General features: G+C 54.8%; 4 protein-coding genes across 4 annotated transcripts; 1 reads left to right on the top strand and 3 right to left on the bottom strand.

The window, feature by feature from the left end:
• Window positions 1–80: 80 nt before the first annotated feature.
• Window positions 81–8,833, bottom strand: PG994_000540 (Type I Iterative PKS; the record flags this gene model as incomplete). Its single annotated transcript, XM_066851949.1, has 7 exons — window positions 81–806; window positions 904–1,118; window positions 1,655–2,144; window positions 2,221–2,306; window positions 2,388–2,753; window positions 2,871–7,207; window positions 7,257–8,833. 7 exons carry the CDS (start codon window positions 8,831–8,833, stop codon window positions 81–83), a joined length of 7,797 nt encoding a protein of 2,598 aa, XP_066722581.1.
• An 80-nt stretch (window positions 8,834–8,913) lies between these two features.
• Window positions 8,914–9,885, bottom strand: PG994_000539 (6-methylsalicylic acid synthase; the record flags this gene model as incomplete). The annotated part of the gene is made up of 1 exon (XM_066851948.1): window positions 8,914–9,885. The coding sequence occupies one exon, from the start codon at window positions 9,883–9,885 to the stop codon at window positions 8,914–8,916; it is 972 nt and encodes a 323-aa protein (XP_066722580.1).
• Window positions 9,886–10,946: 1,061 nt separating this feature from the next.
• Window positions 10,947–12,821, top strand: PG994_000538 (uncharacterized protein; the record flags this gene model as incomplete). Its single annotated transcript, XM_066851947.1, has 4 exons — window positions 10,947–10,997; window positions 11,082–12,242; window positions 12,382–12,566; window positions 12,638–12,821. The coding sequence occupies 4 exons, from the start codon at window positions 10,947–10,949 to the stop codon at window positions 12,819–12,821; spliced, it is 1,581 nt and encodes a 526-aa protein (XP_066722579.1).
• A 229-nt stretch (window positions 12,822–13,050) lies between these two features.
• On the bottom strand, window positions 13,051–14,765 carry PG994_000537 (uncharacterized protein; the record flags this gene model as incomplete). The annotated part of the gene is made up of 4 exons (XM_066851946.1): window positions 13,051–13,321; window positions 13,410–14,184; window positions 14,238–14,454; window positions 14,565–14,765. The coding sequence occupies 4 exons, from the start codon at window positions 14,763–14,765 to the stop codon at window positions 13,051–13,053; spliced, it is 1,464 nt and encodes a 487-aa protein (XP_066722578.1).
• Between the last annotated feature and the right edge of the window lie 506 nt (window positions 14,766–15,271).

Below are 15,271 nucleotides of genomic sequence, written 5' to 3'. Positions count from 1 at the left end.
ATCGAATCTCCAACAGTGACGTGTTATTGTCTGACTGACTTGGTATCGAATCGATGTCAAAAAGGGAAGAGCGTCAACACCTAGGAGTCCAGTACTTCCACCTCAAAGGCAAGCCTTCGCGCCCGAACCTTGCCCCATTTCTTCTGCGCATCCGGCATAGTCAGGCTCTCATCCAGCGTGATGCAGCACTCCAAGTGCCGCCCCGTACTTTCCGCGACCTCGGCCAACAGCTGCCGCAGCGTCGCGTCGCTGTGCATGAAGTTCCCCGCAGGCGTGGCGCAGCCCTCGATGTCGCCGACCGCCTCGCCCAGGATCATGGGCCCCGGTTGTTCTTGTTGCTGTTGGCGGCCCGGCCTCTCCAACTTGAGGAGCTGCACGCAGTTCTTGAGCAGCGTGAGCTGGAGCTCGCGATCGAAGACGTGCAGAACCATGCCCAAGTACAGATAGTCGACCGTTCCTTGCAGACGGCTGAGCATGCCGCCGCCATCGCCAGCGCTCAGGTCGCTGAGGGCGTCGCCTTGTGCGAGGTGGGCCTGCAGCGTCGCCCGGTCGCGCCACAGCTCGTAGCTCAGGTCGACGAAGCCGGCCTCGAGTTCACTGCCGTAGACGCTCTGTCCCGGAGCACCGTCGGCGACCAGCTTGCGTAAGTCCTGGCCCAGGCCAAACCCGATTTCGAGATACCGGGCTTCGCCGGCTTGAAGTCGCTTCAGCATGGCTGGGTATGCAGGCTGCTTATATAGCGTAAGATTGAGAAACCGGAATTGGCCGATGCAGGGGTAGGGGTAAATGTCCCATGCCTTGTCTCGCTGTTTGGTGTTATTTGTGAGAATTCGTTTTAAGTACAGTGTGGCAAGCTAAAGGGGAATGCAAGGGGTAGAGCGTTGAACTTGACGGGCTGCCTACAATAGCAATGACATGTGCATCCACCTCGTCGGTTGGGATGCCCGAATAGCTTTCTAGCAGCTCTCGAGCGTCGCTAGGGACTGACGTGAAGGCTTCGTAGTATCCTGCGCTCTTGTCCTTGGATCCGATTTGCGACACCGGCGAATAAAATTGCTGATCACTAGGGGTTTGTTCCTTTCCAATGGGAGCCGCCATGTTGGTTCCGATATGATTAGCTATGCTACCATAGGATCGTGAAATTCAATTTGGAAGGTCAAATCTGAATCGGTACTCATGGGCTGGCAGGGGTTTAAAAGTAAGTAGTCAGATTTACCTAACCGAATGTCGGTCTTTAAACCCCTGAATCGTTATATTGCATATAAATAATATTCAACAAAAGGGTAAGCAGGCCATTTCAGGGGGGCAAGGGGTGGCTCTAGTACTGTTGCATCTTAAGGCACCTGACCATGGTACGTCCCGCCTAGGCTACGATAGCCATACCAGTAAAGGCATATACCTAAACGCATAACCTAAGTTGATACGGCATGGCCAGGTGGTTTACCTGTCCCAAGACCATCTTCTAGTCACATACATATTAGCCCCTGAAACCCCTGAGCATGGTCACAGACATTGATCATACGTATTGGTCGTAAATCAAGCACTAGAATCCCTGAAATAATAAAATACAAGCGACTTTCAAGTGCACGATAGTAATAGAATCATATTGTAAGCACATTTCCCCATCAATCGTCTTTACCTACTCGGTTCATACCTAATACATCCAACAGGAACCGATACCCTGGTGCAATCATCTCGTCCCACTCACTCGATCCTTCTCCCAGTCTCAGATCAAAGAGATGTCGCACTCCCTGCAGAGGCTGAAACCCATGACGCAGACGATCGCCGTTAGTATAACGCCGTCTCATCTCGGTCACGAACCTTTCAGCGGCCGCGAAAGGAGCGACCTCGTCCTCGCTACCGTGGATGATGAACGTGGGGATGTCGTACCTCCCAGCCCGCAGCTGCGCAAGTGGGCTGATAGCGGCGATTCGGTCGGGTGAAGGGGTTACCAATGAAAGTGTTCTCGACATCCCTTTGGATTCCGAAGGTACATCTTCAACTTCATCGCAGGATAGCCCGTTCAGTAGGACGGGCATTGCGATGCGCTCTTGGTACATGATGAGGAGAAGATCGGAGCGCGGGTCCCCCGGACACATCCACCCCAGATCTGATATATCGCCGCTGGAGCTCGCGTTGGAGACCTAATTGTCCCAGTTAAAGCAAAGAGGAACCGCGAGCTTTACCTATCGGTCAAGAAGGCAAAGAAAAAGGACTTACGGGTTTGGATGGCAAAGCCTGGATGATTTCGTCTAGATTACGTTTTGATTTGGGCATACCAACAGGGCAGTCCATTCTGTCGAGTTCTGTCCAGTATTCAGTATTCGAGAAGAGTGTTGGCTTCCCGACGGAAGTGCGCCGGAATAAGAAAATAGGACACCACTAACCTCCCGATTCAAAGTCAACAGGTGCATAGAAACTGAGCACAGCGCTTGGCGGTCGAAGACCCGCCGCCGGGGCCGTCCAGCCGAGAGACATGGCCAGCTGACCGCCCGTAGACCACCCGACCACGGCCACGCGAGAAGGATCGACACGCAGCCCCGCCCCCAAGGCAATCGCAGGGAGAGCCTCGCGCGCCCAGCGGTACGCATCGCATACGTCGGTCAGGGGCCCGTCGAGAATGTTGACCTCGGGACAGAGCCGGTAGTCGATGCTGACTGGGAGCAGTCCCTTCTTGAGAAGGTAGCGCGTCTGCTCGGGACGGACGGCGCGGCGGGAAAGGGTCACGTAGCCGCCGCCATGAATCATGAGAGCTATCCGTCACACAGCGAGTTTCGTAAGCTTCCATACATATCGAGATAAAGGATAAGGGGCCATTGGAGGACTCAGAGAAGCAGTCCGTTCTCATATGGCTGGTCGCTGTGACGTACCGATGGGCATAGGCGACGCCGTGGGTACCCTTGGGAAATACAGGTCTGCTTTGATTTGCACTCCGTCGACCTCCTTATAGACAACCGTTTCAACGCGGTGACCAAGCTCTTGATCTTCGCCCGCATTCTGGGGATTGCGCGCCATCGGAAGAGTATCCGGTATAATAGCGGACGTTACAGGGTCCGGGCCAGTGTCCCAACTGGTGTTGGATCCAACTATGAGCTGCGTCGTGTTGGTATCCGCCGAAGAGCCGCAAGAGTATCCCGTAGAGGCAAACCCGGCTTGTCGAAGAGTCTCCTCCCACTCGGCCGCTGTCTGCAAGGGGGCAATTGGGCCATCGGCGAACCACCATCCGTCGAGCAGGCCGAAGCAGATATCGCACCAGTCGATCTTAGTCGTGGTCTCTGCCAGCACGAAAAGGCCGCCCGCCGGGGTAAGCGTGCTCCGGATTCGGCGGCAGGCCGCTGTGCGATCTTTGGTCGCGTGCACCACGTTGGTGGCGACCACGAGGTCAAACTGCCCAAGAAACTCGGGGCGTATCTCGCTCTCCAAGTTCAGGGTCGAGTACGTGACCCAGGGGAGATGGCTGAATTTCTTCTTGGCATTCTTCACCAGGCTTGGCGAGATATCCGTGAACGTGTACTCGATGGTGATGCCAGCTTTCGATAGCGCTGCTATGAGATACCGTGTCGTCCCTCCCGTACCGCCACCGACTTCAAGGATGCGTACGGCTCTCCTGGTAGCAGGATGGATGGGGGATCGAAGCAGTGAAATCAGGAAGAGGATCATGTACTCTGTGAGGCTGGCGGTGAGCGGTGAGCGCCCATAATAGCTCTCCATGATTTGCAGAGATTGTGGACTTCCAAACATGAGTGAGACCGAGTCGGTTTTTCCACTGAGGCAGTTAGCCAGTTGGGGACCGGTAAGGTCGATCAGCATCGTCTCATGCACATAGGCCGGGAAGCGGGTGCTAAAGTCCCTCAAGAGCTCCGACGTAGACCGGCTACCAATAACGGCGCTTCCGCGTACGATATTCGTGGAGTTTGTAGTCCCTCCAGTTCCGATAACAGACACTATACCATGCTTCTGCAATATCTGCCAGATTCTAAGTACGAGCTTGTCATACTTTGGGGATAAGTATGGGACGGCAGGTACTGGCTCTTTTGTCGCTATTTCCCTGAGGTTAACTCCCAGAGTAGACAAAGCCTCCACGATGTATGTAACGGCAATTTCATCCTGAAGAGGGGCCACTGTTGACCAGTATCCGATAACACCGTGTGTCCCTGCCGCTTCATCAAAGTTGGGACTCAGCACTTTTAACAGTTGGAAGGGATTGGACTCAAACAAGCTGGATGTGGGCTGCTCGGGCCGCACCGGCGACAAGTCATTAAGGGGTTGTGGGTATTCTTTGAGGGGAGCTTGAGGTTCGAATCCCACCCTCAAAGCCTCCATGATGTCTTGGACCGAGTCATCCATCTTTAGATCTAGCGAAACCGAAAAGTGGTCCTCGATCTCTTGCTTCATGTCGATCAATGCGAGCGAGTCGACTCCTAGGTGGGCCAGTGTGGCGTTGAGTTGGATGTTTTCGCGGTCTGCGCCACATGCATCCGACAGTATCTGGAATAACCTTTCAGTCTGGCCATTGACCTCCTGCGACTTTGCTATAATATGAATTTGATGTACTGGAGTAGCAGGCAAGTTCGATTCCGTGTTCTGAGAGTCCGAGATGTCCGAGACGTTAGAGATGAGTAAACTCTCAAGGTGCGCAACAGTAGTGTTGAGTAACTCGTTCGTGGGGACCGAAATGCCTAACTTGGAGGATAAGCCATCGGAGAGTTCCGCCGAGCCTAGAGAATCAAGACCCATGAGTGCTAGTGAAGTGGTCTTCTGAATATCGGATTTATCAAGCATAGTACATTCTGCTATGAGATCCAATAGGGTGGCTGTCGACTCCCTAGAGCTCTCCAAGAGTTTGGGGGACGTTTCTGACTCGATGCCCGGAGTAAACACAACACCTGTGCTTGAGGTTGATGTCGAGGCTGTATTGATAGGGCACGATGTCTTAGCAGGAAGTTCTAATTTGGCTCCTCCTTTGGCGATGGAGAATGCTGCATCAAGCGCCCTCTCCAACTTCATGGTTGGAAGCCTTGACATTTTGCATCCAGTGAAACTAGCGACAACCTTTCCATCAGACGAGCAGACGAACACATCTCCGATGGCCAGATTATGATCAACAACAAAGTCGAAATTTGCATAGATGGTCCAGCAAACAGCGGTGTCCATTACAAAGTCAGGCGTGATAACGGCTCGGTCAAGCCCCATCATGACGGCAACCTCGCCGTCAGAGACATGATCGCTGGTATTGATGAGTAGGCCTAGGGCGTGGATGCACATGTCCAGTATCACTGCATCGCAGACTGTCCAAAACTCATTCTGGAGGCGGTGTGGCTGTTCGCTTGGGGCTTGGACTGTGGCAATTGCCTCGCTTCCCTCGACTTGGATAGATCGAAGTCCTTTAAAGAATTCCCCGTACTTTACCACTCGTGAGAACAGCTTATATGCGCGACTACTATACAGATTCTCACTGTTAGAGCTGCGTAGAATTTTCTGACGCCCACGAGATACAAGCCGCTGGAATTCATTCAGCCGAGGTCCCGCATCGAGACAAATGATGGCTTCGAGATGAACCGTCTCAGAGGAAGCCGAATCTCCCTTGAGCGGGCTTGGTTTGGTCTGGACCGACATCACCTTCGCCCGCCATGCACAGCTGGCTCCAGGTACGGCTTCAAGCCGTAGCACTACCTCACCCGGGGGATCAAGACCTAGCGGAGACCGAACGTTGAAGTCTTCAAACTTCAAAGCTTTGTTGTTCTTCAAGGTCTGCACTTCAGCCTCCATCAGCAACAGTGCCATCGTCGCACACTCCATGTACATTGGAGCTGGGCACAACGGCCGCGAGCAGACGACGTGGCCTTCCACCACAGAGCGATAGCGCGGGTTCTGCGTGTTGATGACGAAACTGGCGCACCCTGCCCGCTCCCCCGGCATTGTCCGCCTGGACACCAATGGGGGAGATGCAGTAACCTGCGGTTGTGGCACGGTGTCAAGTTGGGTCTGCAACTTGATGTGCATCTCCCCCGCGCGATCAATGTTTTCGAGCCAGTGGCTCGTTTTGGAAAATCGGTACGGTGGCAGCCATACAGGATGACAAGGCTCGGGGCTATGCTCTGACTCCCGGAGAAAGCCCCAATGCCTAACAGAGACAAGACCATTTGACCAAAGACTTGTCACGACGTCAGTGATAACATCGCTTGGGCGATGGAGGCCATTTGCCTTGACTGGCTGATACATGTGTCCGTCAGAATGTCGGCAGCACCGTTTTGCCATTGCCACTATGGGCGTGTCAAATCCGGCCTCAAGCCAGATACAACTGCCCAAGGCATCATTTATCCGCTGAATGGCATGGTCGAAGAAAACAGGCTGACGCGCATGGTTGGCGGCACTCTGGCCTCGTGATTCGGAGCCGTCCGAGGAACAAGTGTAAAATGGAATAGTTGGGTTTTGCCGCTTGCACAACCGATCCACTTCTTCTAGATCGCTCAGGATCGGATTCGTAAGCGCTGAGTGGAAAGCGTGAGTTGTTTTGAGGCGCTGGAACCGGAACCTCGACTGTTTCTTCAGTACTTCCTCGGCTACTTCGATCGCGCCTTCCCGACCCGCCACCACGATCGACTGCGGCCCATTAAAACACGCAACCTCAAGACCCGGCACTTCTAGAGAGAACTGTTTGAAATCCTCGGCAGTGCACTCTATCGCCAGCATGAACCCATTTTCGGGGCCCCATTGCCTCTCGATTAGACGAGCTCTCGTGTAAATCAGGCGGATACTGTCAGCCAATGACAATACCCCTGACACAGCCATGGCTGTATATTCTCCAAGGCTGTGGCCCACGACTGCCTGTGGCTGCAGTCCAGCCCCTATCCAGCATCGTGCACACGCGTATTGGACGGCAAACATCCCGCATTGCAGAGCCGCCAGATCTCCCACAGCCTCTGTCTGGAATACTGCTGACAGAAGAGAAGTCTCGTTGTGTTTTCGAAACTCCGTTTCACATGCATCCAGATGGAAGCGGAAAGCAGGGAAACCGTCATAGACGGATTTGGGAAGGGCGACCAATCGATCAGACTGACCGCTGAATGCGAGCACTACAGCCCTTGGGGTATCTACATTAGCCGGAATCTGGAAAACATCTGCAGAGCTGACAGGTCTGAGCAGACGTGCAGCTTCTTGGACCGTGCCGGCCTTGAGAACTGCTTGGTACTTTTGGCGCTGCCTCCTGTCGCTCAGGTGTGTACGCGATGTCGGCAACGCGCATCTCCTCGTACGCGCTCTCCAAGTACGTGCCCAGGGACTTTGCCGTCTCGACTAGGCTAGCTGTAGACGCACCAGTAATCAGAAGGGGGTATGATACCAGAGGGCTGGGAGCAGCTGTCACGCTAGTCTCTACCAACACAGCACCTTCTTGTAGCCGCAAGCGAGGAGCGCCACAGATGACCAGTGCGGCATTGGACCCGGCAGCACCATAGCTGTTTACCAGTGCTGAACGGAAAGGAGCATCCCAATCGCGCAGCCTAGTCGCAATCTCCAAGCCATCGCGCTCCAGAGGCGGAATCTTGGGGTTCAGCGTGCCATAGCTCGCCTGAGGGGGTATCTTTCCGTTTCGAAGCATAGTCAACACCTTGAGTAGACCGGCCACGCCCGCCGCTGGCTCAGCGTGGCCGATGTTACCCTTGATGGAGCCGACAGTAACCTTGCTCTGGCGCGAGCCACTTCCAAACACGGATCGGATACTACTCATCTCGATGGGATCGCCGACTTGGGTCCCCGTGCCATGAGCCTCCACATAGGTCACTTGCGCCCCTGTCAACCCCGCCTGCACGAGAACCTTCTTATACAGTGCTTGCTGAGCCATCGCATCTGGCACTGTGAGGGATGCCGACAGTCCGCCCTGGTTCGTGCCGACTCCAGCAATAACTCCCCAGATATAGTCTCCATCGGCCACTGCGTCCTTTAGCCGTTTCAGGACCACCAGCCCGCACCCGTCCGCTCGGCAATATCCATCTGCCACGGCATTGAAGGGCTTGCATTGCCCCGTAGGGCTCAGAAACCCGGCTTTGGCCAAGTCGAGGTACGTGTTCATCCCCGTCATCACGTTCGCTCCCCCTGCGAGAGCCATGCGGCACTCTCCGGCCTGGATCGCCTTGCAGGCGCGGTTGATCGCCACCATGGACGAGGAACAGGCCGTGTTAAACATCTCTGAGGGGCCGGACCAGCCGTACGTGTGACTCAAGCGGCCGCAGACGAAGGCCGGGACGGTACCGGTGCTGGTATACGCAGTGGGCGGGTGGCCGTTGGTGTTCTCGACATACTCCCCGAGCACGAGGCCGATGAAGCAGCCCACGTCGTCCCCACTCTCCCGTCGATGCGACGCCAGATACCCGGCGTCCTCAAGGGCCTCGAAGGAGAGCTCGAGCATGATGCGCTGCTGGGGATCCATGTTGGCCGCTTCGCGCGCGCTGATGCCGAAGAATCCGTTGTCGAACCGTTTGACATCGTCGATGAAATTCCCATAGAACCTGCGGCCCTGCCACTGGCTGCTGCTGCCACTGGTGAGAATCCGGTAGTTGTCGGACACCTTGAAGCGATCACTGGGAAGCTCCTGGACGCAACTCCTTCCGCTGACGACAAGCTCCCACAGCTCGGCCATGCTGTTTGCCCCGGGAAGGCGGCAAGCGGCCCCTGTGATTGCAATGGAGTTCTCGGGAAACTCGTTCCCCGAACCACCACCACCGTCCGAAAGGGGCTGCTGGATTGACGGTCGCGGGGCCTCTGGCGTTTCCAATATCAAACTTTTCGCAAACACTTTGATCACTCGGAGATGTGCCTGGACGAACGGAGACATCGTGATGCAGTCGTCCCAGCCAAATGCAACGAAACAGTGCTCCGCTCGGGGTGATTGTGTGAGGTCCTGCGCCACCCCCTTTAGCAGCTGTAACCACTCGCAGCGCGACGCCAGCATGGTCCAGATGAGATCGTCGGCCAACAGCCCATCCGTGATTCTCTCCCCGCTTTGGTTTGTCCGAAGAGGCAGAAGCAATTGCGATGCATGAGGAGCTGTAAGCCCTGCGGCGCATCATTGCATATTCTGCAGAGCTCGGCAGCAAGGTGCGCATTTGCTGGGTTGTGCGCGCTTCCGCCGAGGTGGATCTCCTGGACGCGAACTCCTTCGTGCTCCGTGACATAGTCGGCGAACGCCCGCAGAGCCGCCGCGGGACCGCCGATGCTGATGGACCGAGGCCCAGTGATGGCAGAGATGTATGTGCCGGGAAAGCGGCCGGTCAGCTCTTCTCCCTGGCCTTCGTTCTTGAGACGGATGGCCAGCAGCGTATTTTCCGCCCCCGAGTTCTCATCGGTCGCCTCCGTGTACGCCCCAATGCCGACCAAGATCCTCAAGGCGGCGCCCATGTACTCCACCAGCTCATCCTCGCTTCGCGCACAGGATATACATATCGCCGCAGGGAGACCGCCGCAGTATCCGTGAACGCCACCCCCACCTTCTCGGATATCCGAAACGAAATCCCAGTGGGAGAGTCCATGGACGTCTAGGTACCGCAGATACTGCCCTATCTGCAAGACCGAGAGGAGGGGTAGTGAGGTTATGTTCGACTGTGTGGTGGACAGCGGTCCGGAACGACCATTAACCGCCCAGTCTTGCAATGTAGTAAGCACTCTGGGCCCATGGGACATGCCCCTGATGTTATCATTCACCCAGGCAAACACATTCCATAAGTCATCGTCGGCGAGCGCCGCGACTTCACTAAGAAGACGTGTCCCGTACTTGTTTTGCTTCAGGAAGCGATACAACATGTCTAAGTATCCCTCGTCCGCCCGCTTGGTCTGCGGGCAGAAGAAGGCGGCGGAAACCTTCGGGTTCCCTCCGGCTTTGGGTTCCATGGTCTGAAAATGTTGTTGTCGAATGCGGTAGAAGCAACTATATGTCATGCGTTCATCATATTCCTATAACCTCCTGTTGCTTGATATCGTCTGAGGAATACTGCTGGCAGATATTTGCCGGACGCATTGTTCGTTCACACAGAACTGCAAAATCCAGGTATGGGATTTGCACAGCCAAGGAAACTATGTTCTCCTAATTACCCGGTGAGCTGCCGTTACGATAGGCCGTTAGGAGGCCGGGAGCCATGCTCGACTGTATCTAGGTACTTTTGGCCAACACGTGAAGCTGTAGCCAATAACATCGTCAAATTTGCTCAAGCGGTTCGGGTTTGTATATCCTAATAGAGGCAGCACTTATGTTGCAGAATTAGGCCCCCAATCTCCTTGCATGCTGCGTATAAGACGCGATCCATGTCTTTGCTTCGGTAACTGTTCTGGGCGGAGTAATAAGCATGATACGGCAACGATATGCCAGCGGACTCCATACGAGAATACACCATACGTCAGCGCTGAACATAATGAATCACGGCCTATCTATTCCTTCCTACATGTGCGCACACATGGGCTGAACTGCAGTGTAAGATTAAGTGACCCACACGGAGGTTGCTGACAGGTCTCCAGCCGCCCTCAAATGTGCCTGATCCTACGTGGCTACAGCGATAAACGCATCTACAAGCGGAGATGTCGTCGGAACAGGCAGGTCGGCGTTGGGCCGCCAATGAGAATCGTGCATTGATGGCAGACAGGCCGGGCGTAGATAAGACATGATCTGACTAGCAACACTAGGTATGCATGTACCCATGCCCATGCACCTCGTATCCCGTCCCATCACAATCGTGAGACATCCTCGTCCACCGCTCAACTCGATAATCGCATAATTTACTCTACTCAACCCTAACCTGGCTACCGATGACAGCACCTCCGCCGTGCCCCTAGGTGACGGGTATTCATGATTAGTTAGTTTAGGTGTGCAAGGAAGGAACTAATACGTATCAGAACAGTAACTGCCGTGCGTGACTGTATTGCCGCATTCCTTCCCCACACCAACTTCGATTACCGCCATGATTTCGTTCATGAACTTGCTCGGAGTGGCTGGCGGAGCCTATGTTGCTGTAAGTTCCGGCAGTAGCAACACGCTACGAGGCCTAACAGAGGCTGTAGATACGTACAAATCAAGCTGACATGAGCATTGGAAGTACTCCATCCTCTCGGCCATCTACCTGCTATGCTTCCACCGTCTCGCCGGGTACCCTGGCCCCAAACTATGGGCCGTATCTCGAATTCCGTGGGCCTATCATGTGCTCAAGGGGGACCTCTGGCAGACCTTGCTTGAGCTGCACGAGGTATACGGGCTCATGGTGCGCATCGCGCCCGACGAGCTCACAACCACGTCGCCCGGTGCGTGGAAGGAGCTCTACGCGTCGCGCCCGCTCCTCCTCAAGGACCCCTACAGCCAGACGTCGGCCCTGAACGGGTCGCATTCGCTATTCACCGCGGAGGGCGACACGCACAAGCGCATTCGCGCGGTGCTCAACCACAGCTTCTCGGACAAGGCCCTGCGCGGCCAGGCGGCCATCGTGGAGAAGTACGCCGACAGATTCCTGGCGCGGATCCGCCGCGAACTGGCCATCCCCCAAAGCCAGGGCGCGGTCGACCTCACCAAGCTGTACGGGTACGCCGCGTTCGACACTATCACCGACCTCAGCCTGGGCGAGCCCCTGTGCGACGGGCTCGAGGGCCTCAACGAGCACGGCTGGGTCAAGAACTACTTCTTCCACGCCAAGTTCAGCGCGATCCGCACCGCGCTCAGCCGTTTCTCGCCGCTGGACAAGGTACTTGGACTGGTCCTCCTCAGCATGACGCGCAAAGCGCGCCAGCGGAATTGGAAGGTCATAACCGGAGCCCTCAACCGCCGCCTAGCCAAGGCCAAACACGGCAAGAATGCGGAGCGTGACGACCTGCTCTCGCCCCTGATTGACCGGCTGAGCAGCAGCAGCAGCAGCAGTAACATTCCGAACAAAAGAACAGCCGGAAACACCCTCATCACGCCGGGCGAGACGCTGTCCAACGGCATCGCCTTCGTCATCGCCGGCACGCAGCTGAATACCAATGTGCTGTCGACGGCCACCTACCTCCTCCTCCGCTACCGGGAGAAGTGGGACCGCCTGGCGGATGAGGTACGGACCCGGTTCGCGGTCGCCGAGGACATCACCGTGCAGACGACGCAGGACATGCCCTATCTTGATGCGACCATCAACGAGGCACTCCGGATTCGCCATCCTACGCCCATCAATTTGCCCCGAAGTGTCCCCCGCGGTGTTTCCCTCGTAGTGAACGGCCAACCCATTCCTGAGAACGTGCGTGAAATGTTGTTGGTTCCTTGCACTCCTCCCCCCAAATTCCATTCCATCTCTTCGTCTTCCATTGACGACTCTCAACGATGGGAGAGTCATGAACCTAAGCAATATCTGAGCAAGCGACTGATATTCCTTCTAGGTGGTTATTGGCATAAACTTGCAAAGCATCCAGAACGACTCGTCACTCTGGGTCGAGCCCCGTGAGTTCCACCCTGAGCGTTTCCTACCGGCGACGCACCCACTTTACGAGAATCGCTTCGACGCAGATATCAAGGATGCCTTCATGCCCTTCTCTACGGGGCCTCGGAACTGCGTCGGGAACAAGTCAGTTGCTCTCGTTGCCTCTTTACCTGCTGTGGCCGCTTCTCTAACCTTCCCCCCTTTCTTCTTGTTAGACTATTCGCGCAGGTACGGCTGCTGATGGCCAAGGCTGTCTGGTCGTTTGATTTGGAGCAACCGGAGGCTGGTGCGAAGGGGCTCGGTGGCGAAATCGACTGGCTGCAGCAGAGGGCTTGGTTCGCGTTTGAGCCTCAGCCACTTCTGGTGAAGCCGATCGCTCGATCAGTAGCTAATTCGTGAGTCGACGGGACGTCTGACGACTCTAGTCTTCAGATGACGCTAGTGCGGTATCTTGATTTCTTTCAACATGGATGTGAATTGTCACCATATCAAGGGATTTTGATACGGGCGCGGCAAAGGCCATGCAATAATCTTATTCGTACATCCCAAGGCTATGCCTGCCCACCTTCTATGTCTAGATAACTGTACTCAAAGACTGATAGGAGAGGTACATGTATATGTGTCGACTTTACACTGTGTAGTGTTGTGTGGTTGCCAAGATGGCCGGGTTGTACCACGAAAACATGCCAGTTGGGTCGTAGGTTTCCTTGAGACTCACAAGCTTGGGCAGTCGCTCTGCAGTATACCATGACGCCGGGCCCTCATCGCCGTGGGCAAAGTGAACGTAGACATCCAGTTGGTCCCTCCCACTGCCCCGTTGCAGCAGGTCTCGCAGTTCACGGCCGAAATTGGTCAGCACGGGGGCTTGACTTGCATGGGCGGCCAGAATGTCGATCTGCCTACGATTGGGGGTAAAGTAAGGTGAAGTTAGTCTTCTGCAATGATGCTCGCTTCACGCCTTCTGGTAGAGGGACATTGGAAACTTACACAAATGCCTTGGCATCACGGTATGGAAACGCAGACGAGTCGTCGGCTTGCAACTGGAACCCGTGTGGCGCGTACTGCTGCCACACGATCGAAGTACCCTGAAGCACCGCATCCGCCCCTATGGCTTCCGACATGTAGTTGACGACGCCAACGAGGTTTGGCACATCGACTTGGTAGAGGTTGAGGCTGTAGGGAATATAGTAGACGCCCGGGATACATCCGTAGTTGGTAATTGCACCGCCGTTAGCCACGGAGGGGATATCTTTCCAATCAACTGTTGAGATGTTGACGCCCTGCGGCTCCAGATCCAGAAATGGCTGGATCAGTGCTTTGCCTTCAGACTGAGGGCCAGCGTATATGAAATTCGCAGCGATCATGATACCCTTCAATGCTGGATCAGGACTGTATCGGACCGACAAACCAAAGGCAAGTTCCTTTGGCTGCGATGCTGCCAACTGCTCGACGGCCTTCCATACCGACTCACTTTGGCTTCCGACGAACGTCATATCCGCGTTCATTGCCTGTCCGCTGTTCGTGGCGGGATAAATCCGGAATGTAAAGCATATTCCCACCCCGAAGTTGAAGCCTGCCCCTTTAATGCCGTAGAATAGGTCCGCGAAGTCGGTTTCATTTACAGTCAGAAGGCGGCCATCGGCTGTCACCAGGTCGACAGAGAGGAGTGAGTCAGAGATCGGGCCATAAAGCCCGCTGTAAGGACCAATGCCACCCCCAAGACTCGCACCGGCAAATCCGATACAGGGACATTGGGGCGTTGCTAAAGGAGGTGTGAGCTAAGGAGCGCAGAACCCTTGATCAATGATAACGCACCGATTTCCATACCTGCCTCCTGAAGGGCAGTGGCCACCTGATACCCATTCACGGCTCCCCCAATGGTCATTGTCTTCGCCCCTGAATCGACGTGGATCGAGTCGAATTTCCCAAGGTCCAGATTAATGCCCCCCTGTACCCGGGCAAGAGAAGTGGTATAGCCATGGCCTCGGCCGGTGGTAAGGATTGAGATATTGCTATCTCGGGCATAAGTCACCTAGACAGAATATGTTAGTCAAAAGCTCTCGGGCTCGCAGTCGAACGTGCTTTCTCTGGTTGGTAGTTACTTGCTACTTTCATGACATCCTCTGCGAGTACGGGCCGTACGCCAATGCTATAAGTCGGTGCTTGAGCGAAATTATAGCGAGGTGTGAAGTCTTTCTGGTAGGTATCATCTGATGCTAATGAAATCTCAGATCCTGGTGATAAGACAGCACTTAGAGCGTCGTAGACTGTTTGGGGATCTCTAAGGGCTAAGGCCAATGGCGCGAACGCCACAAAGCCCCAGCTGGACCACCTAGCGAGCATATTTCAACTCTTCGAGGAGGCTGATGGGAATGGATTGATGGAGGAAGTAGATGCCGTCAAGATGGAAGTCTAATCTCTTGAGTCAACTTCATCTTGGTCTTAAACACTCTCCCATAATACGAATTATCCTGAACAGCCCCTTGAACAGCCCCAGAACAGCCCCTTAGACTGGCCCCCATTCCCGAAGCGACGAGATAGATAATATCAACAAATACATATCACTATGTATTAATAGATATTCCATTAACGGGGCGGAAGCCTTCGGTTTGCAGGGGCTCCATACGACGTATCACACCTCGCGTACCCCACACGGCACTGTTCGGTATTGCTTTGCCTGATCCAGGTTTGCTTATTTTACTCCTTGCATGACTGACACCAGTCCTAAAATAGAAAAATGTTTCGAAGCAAACAAACAAAAATCTTTGCATGGTCAGCCAGGACTTTGTCTAACCATATCACTTGAGTTAGACGATATTCAGGCTGCAGCCGCCCGACATACCGGTCTT

The sequence above is a fragment of the Apiospora phragmitis genome, assembly GCF_038363925.1.
Source record: "Apiospora phragmitis strain CBS 135458 chromosome Unknown utg000001l:1.0-2902119.0:1.0-2906034.0, whole genome shotgun sequence".
NCBI classification, from domain to species: Eukaryota; Fungi; Ascomycota; class Sordariomycetes; order Amphisphaeriales; family Apiosporaceae; genus Apiospora; species Apiospora phragmitis.
The sequence above is the reverse complement of the archived record's forward strand: the minus strand, read 5'-3'. Positions and strand labels throughout refer to the sequence as shown.